A 14,871-nucleotide genomic window follows, 5' to 3' on the forward strand; every position below is an offset into this window, starting at 1 on the left:
GCAATATTACAACATTAATCAGAATTTTACTTGGCAAAATTTTGTCAACAATCATTATTTTACTCTGAAAATGTCACTATTTTACAAGAACAACAAAAAAATTGGAAATATTATATTAAAATTCAGAATTTTACTCAATAACAGTTGCAAAAGTTACAAGAAAAGCTTCAAATTTTGGGCAATTTTATGAAAAGAGTCAACATTTTTACTCGACAAAAGTCACAATTTTATAAGAAAACCTAAAATTTTGGCAATATTATAATAATAATAATCAGAATTTTACTTGACGAAATGATGACAAAAGTCAGAATTTTTCCCTGAAAATATCACTATATTACAAGAACAACAAAAAAAATTGGCAATGTTGTGATAAAATTCTGAATTTTTCATGACAAATGTCACCATTTTGCAATAAAAATGAACAATTGTACATAAAAAAATAAACAATTTTACATAAATAGTGATATTTTTTGGAGAAAATATTGCAATATCACAGAAACTGTTCCCAAATTGTTCCCAACTTTATAAGCAAAAAGTCCACACCTTGTGCGAAAATGACTGCTTTTAGTTCATTTTTTAATTTTTTAGAATTTTTTGTTTGTAATTGTTTTTTAATCTTCATTATTGAGGTCATTACAGAATGTCTCCATATACATATCTTTTTTTTTTAAATTAATTTTGGCCAAAGGGGGCGCATTTCAATTTCTTACACACACTTGTTATTACATATGATTGCCAAAGGGGGGAGCACCTCAATTTCTTACACACACTTATTTCATATGTCTACCAGAGGGGGAGCACTTCAAACGTTTACTTGTTATTACATATGTTGGCCAAAGGGGAAGCAATTACATTTTTTGTACACACACCTGTTATTTCATATATTGACCAGTGGGGGAGCACTTTTGATAGATGTCACCAGCAGGGGCGCAAATGAGACATTCTCTATTTAATGCAATGTTATTGGGACCATGATTTATGTCATCACTTCTTCACACCTCCTCATATGGAAGCTACACACACACACACACACACACACACACACACACACACACACACACACACACACACACACACACACACACACACACACACACACACACACACACACACACACACACACACACACACACACACACACACATTTATGTATTTCTTGCCTTCTTCAGACCTGAGGAAATAGCCGGCCTCTTGAGGACCACCCTTTCTAGATATATAAAGAAGTGTATTTACAACATTAATAATATATACATACTATGCAAATATAAAAAAGCTTGTTGTGAAAAATGAGTTGGAATTTCACAAAAAAAAGGTCACAATTTCACAAGAAAAACTTATTAAGTCGTAATTTTACACAACGCAAGTCAAAATTTTACAAGAAGAACTGAACATTTTTGCAATGTGTCAGAATAATTGGATCTAAGTGATCACAAAACATTTTTTTCCACAAGTTTCGGGGGAAAAGACAAATACCGTCTTTGATCTTACCAAGCATACGGATTGTAAAACGCCACTGTGTACGATGGGGAGTTTCGGTTTCTTTCATCTATTGTAATCCACTGGAAGATCTAGCCTTGACCCGAGGTCTACAAAGTGGAGAGGAAGCAGTACCTGACACAAGCTCCAGGCATCTTTTCTTTGAACTGTTTTGCGACCGAGGGCAGCGGCTGTTTACGACCCCTTTCCCTTTAAAAACTGCTGTTGCCACGTAATAGAGGAGGCGTGGAATCCTTTGGTCAGAGTGTGGTGAAAGACTACAAGAGTACAGCACCGATGTTTCTCATCAGTGAGCTAAATTGAATCTTGTCTAATTCCTTTCTTCTTGTCTGTTTAATAGATGTCATCGGTGTTTGAACCTGACACAATGTTATTGTAAAAGTTGGAATTCTACTCAAAAACAGTCGCAATTTTCCAAGAAAAGCTTAACATTTTGACAATTTTATGAAAATTGTCGTAGTTTTACCAAACAAAAGTCACAATTTTGTAATGAGACATTCTCTATTAGATTGGCACCATGACTTATGTCATCACTTGTTCTTCTACTTTTCCTTCTTGCTGTGTCAAGAAAGGTAGTGGTTGGAGTGTCCACTCCGGCAAGAAATCTGCGTTCAAAGGACTCCGGCTTATTAGTGATTCCTAGAGCCCAAAAAAAGTCTGCGGGCTATAGAGCATTTTCCGTTTGGGCTCCAGTACTCTGGAATGCCCTCCCGGTAACAGTTCGAGATGCTACCTCAGTAGAAGCATTTAAGTCTCACCTTAAAACTCATCTGTATACTCTAGCCTTTAAATAGACCTCCTTTTTAGACCAGTTGATCTGCCGCTTCTTTTCTTTTTCTCCTATGTCCCCCCTTCCCTTGTGGAGAGGGTAAAGTTTGGTCCGGTGGCCATGGATGAAGTACTGGCTGTCCAGAGTCGAGACCCAGGATGGACCGCTCGTCGGGACCCAGGATGGACCGCTCGCCTGTATCGGTTGGGGACATCTCTACGCTGCTGATCCGCCTCCGCTTGAGATGGTTTCCTGTGGACGGGACTCTCGCTGCTGTCTTGGATCCGCTTGATCTGAACTCTCGTGGCTGTGTTGGAGCCACTATGGATTGAACTTTCACAGTATCATGTTAGACCCGCTCGACATCCATTGCTTTCGGTCCCCTAGAGGGGGGGGGGGGGGGGGGGGGGGGTCCTCTCCAAGGTTTCTCATAGTCAGCATTGTCACTGGCGTCCCACTGGATGTGAATTCTCCCTGCCCACTGGGTGTGAGTTTTCCTTGCCCTTTTGTGGGTTCTTCCGAGGATGTTGTAGTCGTAATGATTTGTGCAGTCCTTTGAGACATTTGTGATTTGGGGCTATATAAATAAACATTGATTGATTGATTGAGAGAGTGTCCGCCCTGAGATTGGTAGGTTCAAACCCCAGCCGAGTCATACCAAAGACTATAAAAACGGGACCCATTACCTCCCTGATAGGCACTCAAGGGTTAGAATTGGGGGTTGAATCACTTTTAAACGGTCTACATCAGGGGTCACCAACACGGCGCCCGCGGGCACCAGGTAGCCCGTGAGGACCAGATGAGTAGTCCGCTGGCCTGTTCTAAAAATAGCTCAAATAACAGCACTTACCAGTGAGCTGCCATTATTTAATTTTTTTAATTTTTTTACTAGCAAGCTGGTCTTGCTTTGCTCGACATTTTTAATTCTAAGAGAGACAAAACTCAAATAGAATTTGAAAATCCAAGAAAATAATTTGAAGACTTGGTCTTCACTTATTTAAATAAATCCATTTAAATGTTTAAATAAATGAATTTATTTCAGAAAGACAATATTAGAGAAAAAATACAACCTTAAAAATTATTTTAGAATTTTTAAACACTTTTTACCTATTAAATTCCTTCCTCTTCTTCAATTTAAATCAATAATCAAGTATTTTTTGTTGTTGTAAAGAATAATAAATACATTTTAATTTAATTCTTCATTTTAGCTTCTGTTTTTTCGACGAAGAATATTTGTGAACTATTTCTTTAAATTTATTATGTTTAAAATAAAAAAAAATATTCTGGTAAATCTAGAAAATCCTTAGAATCAAATTTAAATCTTATTTCAAAGTCTTTTGAATTTCTTTTAAAATTTTTGTTCAGGAAAATCTCGAGGAAATAATGATTTGTCTTTGTCAGAAATATAGCTTGGTCCAATTTATTATATATTCTAACAAAGTGCAGATTGGATTTTAACCTATTTAAAGTATGTCATCAAAAATATATATTTATTGTGAGAAATCATTAAGATTTTAAAATTTTTGTTCTGGAAAATATAGAAGAAATAATGATTTGTCTTTGTTAGAAATATAGCTTGGTCCAATTTGTTAAATATTCTAACAAAGTGCAGATTGGATGTTAACCTATTTAAAACATGTCATCAAAATTATAAAATTAATCTTAATCAGGAAAAATTACTAATGATGTTCCATACATTTTTTTCAAAAAGATTCAAATTAGCTAATTTTTCTCTTCTTTTTTCGGTTGAATTTTGAATTAAACCGTTCAATTAAGTGTTTATTTCATCATTTTTTCACTACAAAAAACCTTCCGTAAAAGGAAAAAAAATGTACGACGGAATGTCAGACAGAAATACAATTTTTTTTTCATATATATAGATTTATTTTTCAAAGGTGAATTGAGCAAATTGGCTATTTCTGGCAATTTATTTAAGTGTGTATCAAACTGGTAGCCCTTCGCATTAATCAGTACCCAAGAAGTAGCTCTTGGTTTCAAAAAGGTTGGTGAGCCCTGGTCTACATTTTAGCAATCGAGTAACGCACTAAAAATGAACTCTTGTGTACCTCTTCACTGTATTTCTGTTCCTTAGGTATGATCGAGGTCGTACGTGACGCGGTGACCATCGCTGCCGTCCAGAGGAGCCACGGAGGAACCATCGGGTTCTTCAGAGACGACGCGGTCTTTGAGTGGCTGAAATCCAAGTGTTCGCTCCAGGAAATTGTGATTTATGAGCACATTCTGTCTTTTTACGTGTTTGGTGTCATGCTTGGTCTACATCAGGGGTCACCAACACGGTGCCCGCGGGCACCAGGTAGCCCGTAAGGACCAGATGAGTCGCCCGCTGGCCTGTTCTAAAAATAGCTCAAATAGCAGCACTTACCAGTGAGCTGCCTCTATTTTTTAAATGTATTTATTTACTAGCAAGATGGTTTCGCTTTGCTCGACATTTTTAATTCTAAGAGAGACAAAACTCAAATAGAATTCGAAAATCCAAGAAAATATTTTAAAGACTTGGTCTTCACTTGTTTAAATAAATTATTTTTTTTTTTTTACTTTGCTTCTTCTAACTTTCCGAAAGAAAATTTTAGAGAAAAAATACAACCTTAGAAATTATTTTAGGATTTTTAAACACATATACCTTTTTACCTTTTAAATTCCTTCCTCTTCTTTCCCGATAATTTAAATCAATGCCCAAGTAATTTTTTTTTTTTTTTGTAAAGAATAATAAACACATTTTAATTTATTCTTCATTTTAGCTTCTGTCTTTTCGACGAAGAATATTTGTGAAATATTTTTTCAAACTTATTTTGATTAAAATTAAAAAAAAAATATTCCGGCAAATCTAGAAAAATCTGTAGAATCAAATTTAAATCTTGTTTCAAAATTCTTTTGAATTTCTTTTAAAATTTTGTTCTGAAAAATCTAAAGGAAATAAGGATTTTTCTTTGTTAGAAATATAGCTTGGTCCAATTTGTTATATATTCTAAAAAAAAAAATGCAGATTGGAAATTAATATATTTAAAACATGTCATCAAAATTCTAAAATTAATCCTAATCAGGAAAAACTACTAATGATGTTACATAAAAAAATGTTTTTATTTTTTCAAAAATATTCAAATTAGCTGGTTTTTCTCTTCTTTTTTTCGGGTGAATTTTGAATTTTAGATAGTCGAAATTGAAGATAAACTATGTTTCAAATTTAATTGTCATTTTTTTCCTGTTTTCTCCTCTTTTAAACCTTTCAATTAAGTGTTTTTTCCATCATTTATTCTCTACAAAAAAACCTTCCGTAAAAGGAAAAAAAAATGTACGACGGAATGACAGACAGAAATACCCATATCTATATTTATTAAAGGTAAATTGAGCAAATTGGCTATTCCTGGCAATTTATTTAAGTGTGTATCAAACTGGTAGCCCTTCGCTTTAATCCGTACCCAAGAAGTAGCTCTTGCTTTCAAAAAGGTTGGTGACCCCTGGTCTACTGTGCATCAATCACTGTAATATTGATGATCCATGATTGAATACAGCACTTCAAGACTGTGGAGCGCTTTGTCAAGTCCTGTGCTGGGTACTGCGTGGCCACGTACGTCCTGGGTATCGGGGACCGCCACAATGACAACATTATGATAACAGATCAAGGTACCAACCCTCCCAGCGTTTTGCCGTCTTGAAATGAAACCAAAAAAAACAAAAAACTAACGATGTCGGTTTTGTCGTGTTTTTATGTCTTCAGGCAATTTGTTCCACATCGACTTTGGCCACATCCTAGGCAACAGGAAGCACTTCCTGGGAGTGAGCAGGGAGCGTGTCCCGTTTGTGCTCACGCCCGACTTCCTGTACGTGATGGGCAGGGTCAAAGGTCGCAGTAGCCTCTACTTTCAGTGCTTCAGGGTAAGGACGCCACGGGCGTAATTCAATTACCCAACACTAGGGTTGCAAAATTCCGGAAATATTCAAAGTTCAAAACTTTACATGGGAAATAATGGGAAATGAATGGGAATAAACAATGACTGCAACATGCCAGATATTGCAGTATGATTATTATCGAAAACAACCTGATTTAATGCAAATTAAGTAGAATTTCAACCCAGAACTGTGCATTCCTCCATCACATGCACAGATTATTCCCAGCATGCTACACACTACTACAAACCCTGTTTCCAAATGAGTTGGGAAATTGTGTTGGATGTAAATAAAAACAGAATACAATGATTTGCAAATCCTTTTCAACCCATATTCAGTTGAATGCACTACAAAGACAAGATATTTGATGTTCAAACTCATAAACTTTATTTTTTTTTGCAAATAATAATTAACTTAGAATTTCATGGCTGCAACACGTGCCAAAGTAGTTGGGAAAGGGCATGTTCACCACTGTGTTACATCACCTTTTCTTTTAACAACACTCAATAAACGTTTGGGAACTGAGGAAACTAATTGTTGAAGCTTTGCAAGTGGAATTCTTTCCCATTCTTGTTTTATGTAGAGCTTCAGTCCTTCAACAGTCCGGGGTTTCCTCCGTCGTATTTTACGCTTCGTAATGCGCCACACATTTTCCATGGGAGACAGGTCTGGACTGCAGTACCCGCACTCTTTTTTTTACGAAGCCACACTGTTGTAACACGTGCTGAATGTGGCTTGGCATTGTCTTGCTGAAATAAGCAGGGGCGTCCATGAAAAAGACGGCGCTTAGATGGCAGCATATGTTGTTCCAAAACCTGTATGTACCTTTCAGCATTAATGGTGCCTTCACAGATGTGTAAGTTACCCATGCCTTGGGCACTAATGCACCCCCATACCATCACAGATGCTGGCTTTTGAACTTTGCGTCCATAACAGTCTGGATGGTTCGCTTCCCCTTTGGTCCGGATGACACGATGTCGAATATTTCCAAAAACAATTTGAAATGTTGACTTGTCAGACCACGGAACACTTTTTCACTTTGCATCAGTCCATTTTAGATGATCTCGGGCCCAGAGAAGCCGGCGGCGTTTCTGGATGTTGTTGATAACTGGCTTTCGCTTTGCATAGTAGAGCTTTAACTTGCACTTACAGATGTAGCGATGAACTGTATTTAGTGACAGTGGTTTTCTGAAGTGTTCCTGAGCCCATGTGGTGATATCCTTTCGAGATTGATGTCGGTTTTTGATACAGTGCTGTCTGAGGGATCGGAGGTCACGGTCATTCAATGTTGGTTTCCGGCCATGCCGCTTACGTGGAGTGATTTCTCCAGATTCTCTGAACCTTTTGATGATATTATGGACCGTAGATGTTGAAATCCCTAAATTTCTTGCAATTGCACTTTGAGAAACGTTTTTCTTAAACTGTTTGACTATTTGCTCACGCAGTTGTGGACAAAGGGGTGTACCTCGCCCCATCCTTTCTTGTGAAAGACTGAGCATTTTTTGGGAAGCTGTTTTCATAACCAATCATGGCACCCACCTGTTCCCAATTAGCCTGCACACCTGTGGGATGTTCCAAATAAGTGTTTGATGAGCATTCCTCAACTTTATCAGTATTTATTGCCACCTTTCCCAACTTCTTTGTCACGTGTTGTTGGCATCAAATTCTAAAGTTAATGATTATTTGCAAAAAAAAATGTTTTTTATCAATTTGAACATCAAATATGTTGTCTTTGTAGCATATTCAACTGAATATGGGTTGAAAATGATTTGCAAATCATTGTATTCCGTTTATATTTACATCTAACACAATTTCCCAACTCATATGGAAACGGGATTTGTACTTATGGACTAATTTATTATAATTAGGGTCCAATAAGCCCAAATAGCAAAGAGAAATAAAAAAAAGCATGTAAACAAACAGCTTGGGCCTTAAGAGGCTAAAATAAAGAAAATGGGATTCACAATATTAACTATGAATGATAAAACACTGAATATTAACAACATAGGAACATAGCTCCTCTTTTACCTCTCAGACCAGCTCCTCAATCATGCGAAACTTTCAAATTAATAAATCTCAATGGGTCTGCGGGACGTATTTTGCCCATGTCTGACATACACTAATATATTTGAGACTGTACATAAGATATTAAGTAAAATTGTGTACATTACTGAATTGGGGTCTTATGGCCACTTATGTGGACATTTATACTGCCATCTGGTGGTGTCAGAAGAGTATAACATACAATGGAATTTTGGAAAAAAACAGTGTAAAAATAAGAATTAGCATGTCACAAAACATGATGTACACTTTTGTGTACTTATGGACTAAGTACATCATATCAAAAGATGATCCTTAGTTTTTTTATTCTAATTAGGGTCCAATAAGCCCAAATAGCAAAGAGAAATAAAAAAGAAGTATGTAAACAAACAGTTTGGGCCTTAAGAGGCTAACACAAAGAAAATGGGATTTACAATATTAACTATGAATGATAAAACACTGAATATTAACAACATAGGAACATCGCTCCTCTTTTACTTCTCAGACTAGCTACTCAATCGTGCAAAACTTTGAAATAAAAAAATCTCAATGGGCCTGCGGGCCGTATTTTGCCCAGGTCTGACATACACTAATATATTTGAGACTGTACATAAGATATAAAGTAATATTTTGGAGATTGTACACAAAATATAAAGTAAATATATTTGAGAATGTACATATGATATGGAGCAGAGCTGGGAAAATATTTTGACTCGGGGGCCACAGTGAGAGAAAAAATTGTGTCTGGGTGTCAAATTTATATATTTACATTTAGCTGTAAAAAATCTGCTCTATAGTATGTGTGTTCGGGTCCCTTTTTTAAATAATTTATGAACATTGTCACAATGTCTGATAGAATCCTAAAAACGTTATGACAGACCACCTAAAAAAAAACGGAATGGAATTTTACATTTTTTACAGAATGGGACACCCAAAATGTACAAAAGGCCTTAGTGTTCACATGCGTGGACGGCACCTTTTAGCTCTTATTTCCAAAATTGTGTACACTACTGAATTGGGGTCTTATGGCCACTTATGTGGACACTTATACTGCCATCTGGTGGTGTCAGAAGAGTACAACATACAATGGAATTTTGAAAAAAAAACAGTGTAAAAATAAGAATTAGCATGTCACTAAACATAAAGTACACATTTGTGTACTTATGGACTAATAAGTACATCATATCAAAAGATGATTCTTAGTTTTTTATTCTAATTAGGGTCCAATAAGCCCAAATAGCAAAGATAAATAAAAAAGAAGTATGAAAACAAACAGTTTGGGCCTTAAGAGGCTAACACAAAGAAAATGGGATTTACAATATTAACTATGAATGATAAAACACTGAATATTAACAACATAGGAACATCGCTCCTCTTTTACTTCTCAGTCTAGCTACTCAATCGTGCAAAACTTTGAAATAAAAAAATCTCAATGGGCCTGCGGGCCGTATTTTGCCCAGGTCTGACATACACTAATATATTTGAGACTGTACATAAGATATAAAGTAATATATTGGAGATTGTACACAAGATCTAAAGTAAATATATTTGAGAATGTACATATGATATGGAGCAGAGCTGGGAAAATATTTTGACTCGGGGGCCACAGTGAGAGAAAAAAATTGTGTATGGGTTACAAATTTATATATTCACATTTAGCTGTAAAAAATCTGCTGTACAGTATGTGTGTTCAGGTCCCTTTTTTAAATAATTTATGAACATGGTCACAATGTCCGATATCCATCCATCCATCCATTTTCTACCGCTTATTCCCTTTTGGGGTCACGGGGGGCGCTGGCGCCTATCTCAGCTACAATCGGGCGTACACCCTGGACAAGTCGCCACCTCATCGCAGGGCCAACACAGATAGACAGACAACACTCACACTCACAGTCACACACTAGGGCCAATTTAGTGTTGCCAATCAACCTATCCCCAGGTGCATGTCTTTGGAAGTGGGAAGAAGCCGGAGTACCCGGAGGGAACCCACGCATTCACGGGGAGAACATGCAAACTCCACACAGAAAGATCCCGAGCCTGGATTTGAACCCAGGACTGCAGGACCTTTGTATTGTGAGGCAGACGCACTAACCCCTCTGCCACCGTGAAGCCCCCGATAGAATCCTAAAAACGTTATGACAGAACACCTAAAAAAAAAACGGAATGGAATTTTACATTTTTTACAGAATGGGACACCCAAAATGTACAAAAGACATTAGTTGCCACATGCTTGGACAGCACCTTTTAGCTCTTATTTCCAAAATTGTGTACACTACTGAATTGGGGTCTTATGGCCACTTATGTGGACACTTATACTGCCATCTGTTGGTGTCAGAAGAGTACAACATACAATGGAATTTTGGAAAAAAACTGTAAAAATAAGAATTAGCATGTCACTAAACATGAAGTACACGTTTGTGTACTTATGGATTAAGTACATCATATCAAAAGATGACTCTTAGTTTTTTATTCTAATTAGGGTCCAATAATTAGTTTTTTATTCTAATTAGGTTCCAATAAGCCCAAATAGCAAAGAGAAATAAAAAAGAAGTATGTAAACAAACAGCTTGGGCCTCAAGAGGCTAAAATAAAGAAAATGGGATTTACAATATTAACTATGAACAATAAAACACTGAATATTAACAACATAGGAACATTGCTCCTCTTTTACTTCACAGACCAGCTCCTCAGTCGTGCAAAACTTTCAAATTAAAAAATCTCAATGGGCCTGCGGGCCGTATTTTGCCCATGCCTGACATATATTTGAGATTGCACATAGTATGTGAAGTAATATATTTGAGGGCGTACGTAAGTTATGAAGTCATGTGTATATTTTCCCGGTCTACCAGGACACGTGTGTTCGAGCCTACTTGGCGCTGCGTTCTCACTCCGGCCTGCTGGTGACGCTCTTCTCCCTCATGCTGCTCACCGGCATGCCTGAGCTGAGCGCCGCAGAGGACATGCAGTACCTGCGGGAGGCGCTGCAGGAGGACAGGAGCGAAGCGGAGGCCCAGGAACATTTCCTCCAGCAGATTAGCAGGTGTGAGCAGCTGGACTGGACTGTGCAGGCCAACTGGTGGATACACCTGGTGGCTAATAGATAAGACTCGCTGATGTCATTTGATCACATTTCCTTGCATGACGAATCACACAATAATGCCAACGTTTTCGTTAGATTTGTTCGTTAACCAGATGAGGTCAAAACTACACCGCTGATTGCTACGCATTTTTGGTTAAATTTAGCTCAATTATTCATTTATTTATACATTCTACAGACAAACTAAACAGGTCTCAAAGTACAACAACAACAAAAAAATATGAAAAATTCAACAGGACCAAAGCCCCCAAAAGTGGGACCTAAAAAGCCAAAAGCCGCTGCCTGACCAGGGTTGAGAAAATCTGCAGGGACTCCTCCCACCCTCACCGAGGACTGTCCACATTTTCAGGATTTATGCAGATCCCAAATACACATCAGCAGGCACCAGAGGAAAAATAATTTGGTTTTGCATAATATTGCGAAACAAAACACCTGATAATGTGTGCCATTTAACGGTCCTCATACACACACCAAAATAATACCGGTATGTTTAATGCGCCGACAATCCATCAAGGGGTGTGGCTTCATAGCTTACCAAAGTCGTACTAAAAACATTTTTGACAGATTTTTGAGCGCCGTGTGTAATGTTCTATACTTTCGATGGAACATTTCAAGTTTTGGTGTTGTTTACTGGTGCCAGCTTGCAGTTTACATGTATCTCTTATGTGTGACTGCCATCTACTGGTCACGTTTATCATTACACTTTGTACCAAATAAAATTGCCATCATTATAACACTTATATGAGGCTCATTTTGATAGTAGGATAATATAACTAATATAGACACATCATGTGTTGTCATTATAACACTTACATAAGACTTTTAAAGTCATTTTGATAGTAGGCTAATATAACTAATATAGACACTTACATCACGTGTTTGTCAGAGTTATTTGATGACGAACCCCAAGATGCAGAGATGGAGGCAGGCATGGAATGAGAAAACATGATTTAATTCAATACTAAGACAAAAACAAAACCAAAAGGGTACAAACACAAAGTGCGCACGAGGCAGATAAGCAAACAAAAGGAGCTAGCCCGGGAGCTAGAAAATGACGAACAGGAGCTTAGCGTCGAAGCTAGCGGGTAGCGAACAGGCAAACAGAAGTCGTACTTTTATAATGAAAAATAAAACGGAAGCAGGGAACAAAAAACAGTAAGCTACAAACATCGACTGAATATAGCTTACCGCTACGCTGCAAAGACAAGGTACGACACGACAGGAGCGATAACACATCACAAGAGCGACTAGACATGACATCGACAAGACAATACAATGATCCAGCAACTGACACAACACAAAAGGAGGTACAAATAGGAGCCGGCTGATTGGCAACAGGTGTGGCCAGATGCCAATCAGCCGCAGCTGAAGGGGAACACAGCACTCAGGGAACAAGACAGGAAGCTGACAAAATAAGAGCACTAGACAGGAACTAAGGAAAGGAAATACTAAACACACTGAGGAGGAACACAGCACTCAGGGAACAAGACAGGAAGCTGACAAATTAAGAGCACTTGACAGGAACTAAAAGAGAGGAAATACTAAACACAGGAAACAGACAAATGCAGAGGAAAAAACTAAAACATAGACAAACTGTCAGGGAAAAGCCTGACAGTGTTGCCTTCATTAAAACACTTAAATAAGGCTTTTAAAGTCATTTTGATTGTAGGCTAATATAGCTAATATAGACACCTACATCATGTGTTGCTTTCATTACAGCACTTATATAATAATTTCAAAGTCATTTTGATAGTAGGCTAATATAGACACTTACATCATGTGTTGCTTTCATTACAGCACTTATATAATAATTTCAAAGTCATTTTGATAGTAGGCTAATATAACTAATATAGACACTTACATCGTGTGTTGCCTTTATTACCTTTTAGAGTCATTTTCATCGTAGGCTAAAAGAACTAATATAGACACTTACATCATGTGTTGCCTTCATTAAAACACTTATGTAAGGCTTTTAAAGTCATTTGGATAGTAGGCTGATATAGCAAACATAGACACTTTCATCAAGCGTTGCCATCTTTATAACACTTATATAAGAATTTTAAAGTCATTTTGATAGTAGGCTAATATAGCTAATATAGACACTTACATCATGTGTTGCTTTCATTACAGCATTTATATAAGAATTTTAAAGTCATTTTGATAGTAGGCTAATATAGCTAATATAGACACTTACATCATGTGTTGCCTTCATTATAACACTTATGTAAGGCTTTTAAAGTCATTTGGATAGTAGGCTGATATAGCAAACATAGACACTTTCATCATGCGTTGCCATCGTTATAACACTTATATAAGAATTTTAAAGTCATTTTGATAGTAGGCTAATATAGCTAATATAGACACTTACATCATGTGTTTCCTTCATTATAACACTTAAATAAGAATTTTAAAGTAATTTTGATAGTAGGCTAATATAGCTAATACAGACACTTACATCATGTGTTGCTTTCATTACAGCACTTATATAAGAATTTTAAAGTCATTTTGATAGTAGGCTAATATAACTAATATAGACACTTACATCATGTGTTGCCTTTATTATAGCGCTTATATAAGGCTTTTAGAGTAATTTTGATTGTAGGCTAATATAAATAATATAGACACTTACATCATGTGTTGCCTTCATTATAACACTTATGTAAGGCTTTTAAAGTAATTTTGATAGTAAGCCAATACAGCAAATATAGACACTTACATCATGTGTTGCCATCATTATAACACTTATATAAGGCTTTTATTATTTTGTGGCTCCAGACCGATTACTTTTTTGTATTTGTGGTCCAATATGTACTAGCTCAACAATTGATCAATTTTTGTATTTCACCAGGAAGGTTAAGTTTTGCAAACAGGGGACTTTAAAGACAGGAGAGCATGTGTCTGTGACTTTTTACTTCTGGTATTTATCTAATAGTAAGTATGTCTGAATAACCCAACTGCTCATAAATGTTGATTCTACTGACCTCTGGTGGTGGTTTGTATTCAACACCATGACCACTTGTCACATCTTGTCATATAGAGCAGTGGTCCCCAACCTTTTTGTATCCGCGGACCGGACAATGCTTAATAATTTGTCCCGCGGGACGGGGGGTGGGGTTTTTGTGGTTGGTGCACTAATTGTAAGTGTATATTGTGTTTTTTATGTTGATTTTATTAAAAAAAAAAAAAAAAACTTTCAATTTTTTGTATTTTTTTTTTTTTTTTTTAAATAAAAATGAATAAAAAATTCTTCTGCGGCCCTGTACCAATTGGGCCACGGCCCGGTATCCGGTGGTTGGGGATCACTGATATAGAGGCTCTTTGACTCATGTTTTTGCAATGCATTCAAAACACACACAACACTCCTGTCATATAGAGGATCTTTGACTAACAGTATAACAGTCCCAAAATCAGCAGAGGGGAATTTTGTCCCCTGAAACCAACCCCTAAAAATAATTTTATTTGAAGGCCCAAATTCATTTTTAACCATTTTTATATTATGATAAATAATCAAACTTTAATTCACTAGACCCAAAAGCAGTGAAGTTGTCAGGTTGTGTAAATG

At 36.7% G+C, this 14,871-nt stretch overlaps 1 protein-coding gene across 1 annotated transcript in view; it reads left to right on the forward strand.

The window, feature by feature from the left end:
• Positions 1 to 14,289, forward strand: part of si:rp71-17i16.5 (phosphatidylinositol 4,5-bisphosphate 3-kinase catalytic subunit gamma isoform) — a 30,470-nt gene extending 16,181 nt beyond the window's left edge. Inside the window, exons 9-12 of the mRNA XM_061902747.1 lie at positions 4,359 to 4,489; positions 5,797 to 5,908; positions 6,003 to 6,160; positions 11,062 to 14,289. Coding sequence (XP_061758731.1) covers positions 4,359 to 4,489; positions 5,797 to 5,908; positions 6,003 to 6,160; positions 11,062 to 11,316 — 656 coding nt within the window. The 3' untranslated portion in view covers positions 11,317 to 14,289. The remainder of the gene's footprint in view (positions 1 to 4,358; positions 4,490 to 5,796; positions 5,909 to 6,002; positions 6,161 to 11,061) is intronic.
• Positions 14,290 to 14,871: the final 582 nt, after the last annotated feature.

This window comes from Nerophis ophidion, linkage group LG06 (assembly GCF_033978795.1).
Source record: "Nerophis ophidion isolate RoL-2023_Sa linkage group LG06, RoL_Noph_v1.0, whole genome shotgun sequence".
Lineage (NCBI taxonomy): Eukaryota > Metazoa > Chordata > Actinopteri > Syngnathiformes > Syngnathidae > Nerophis > Nerophis ophidion.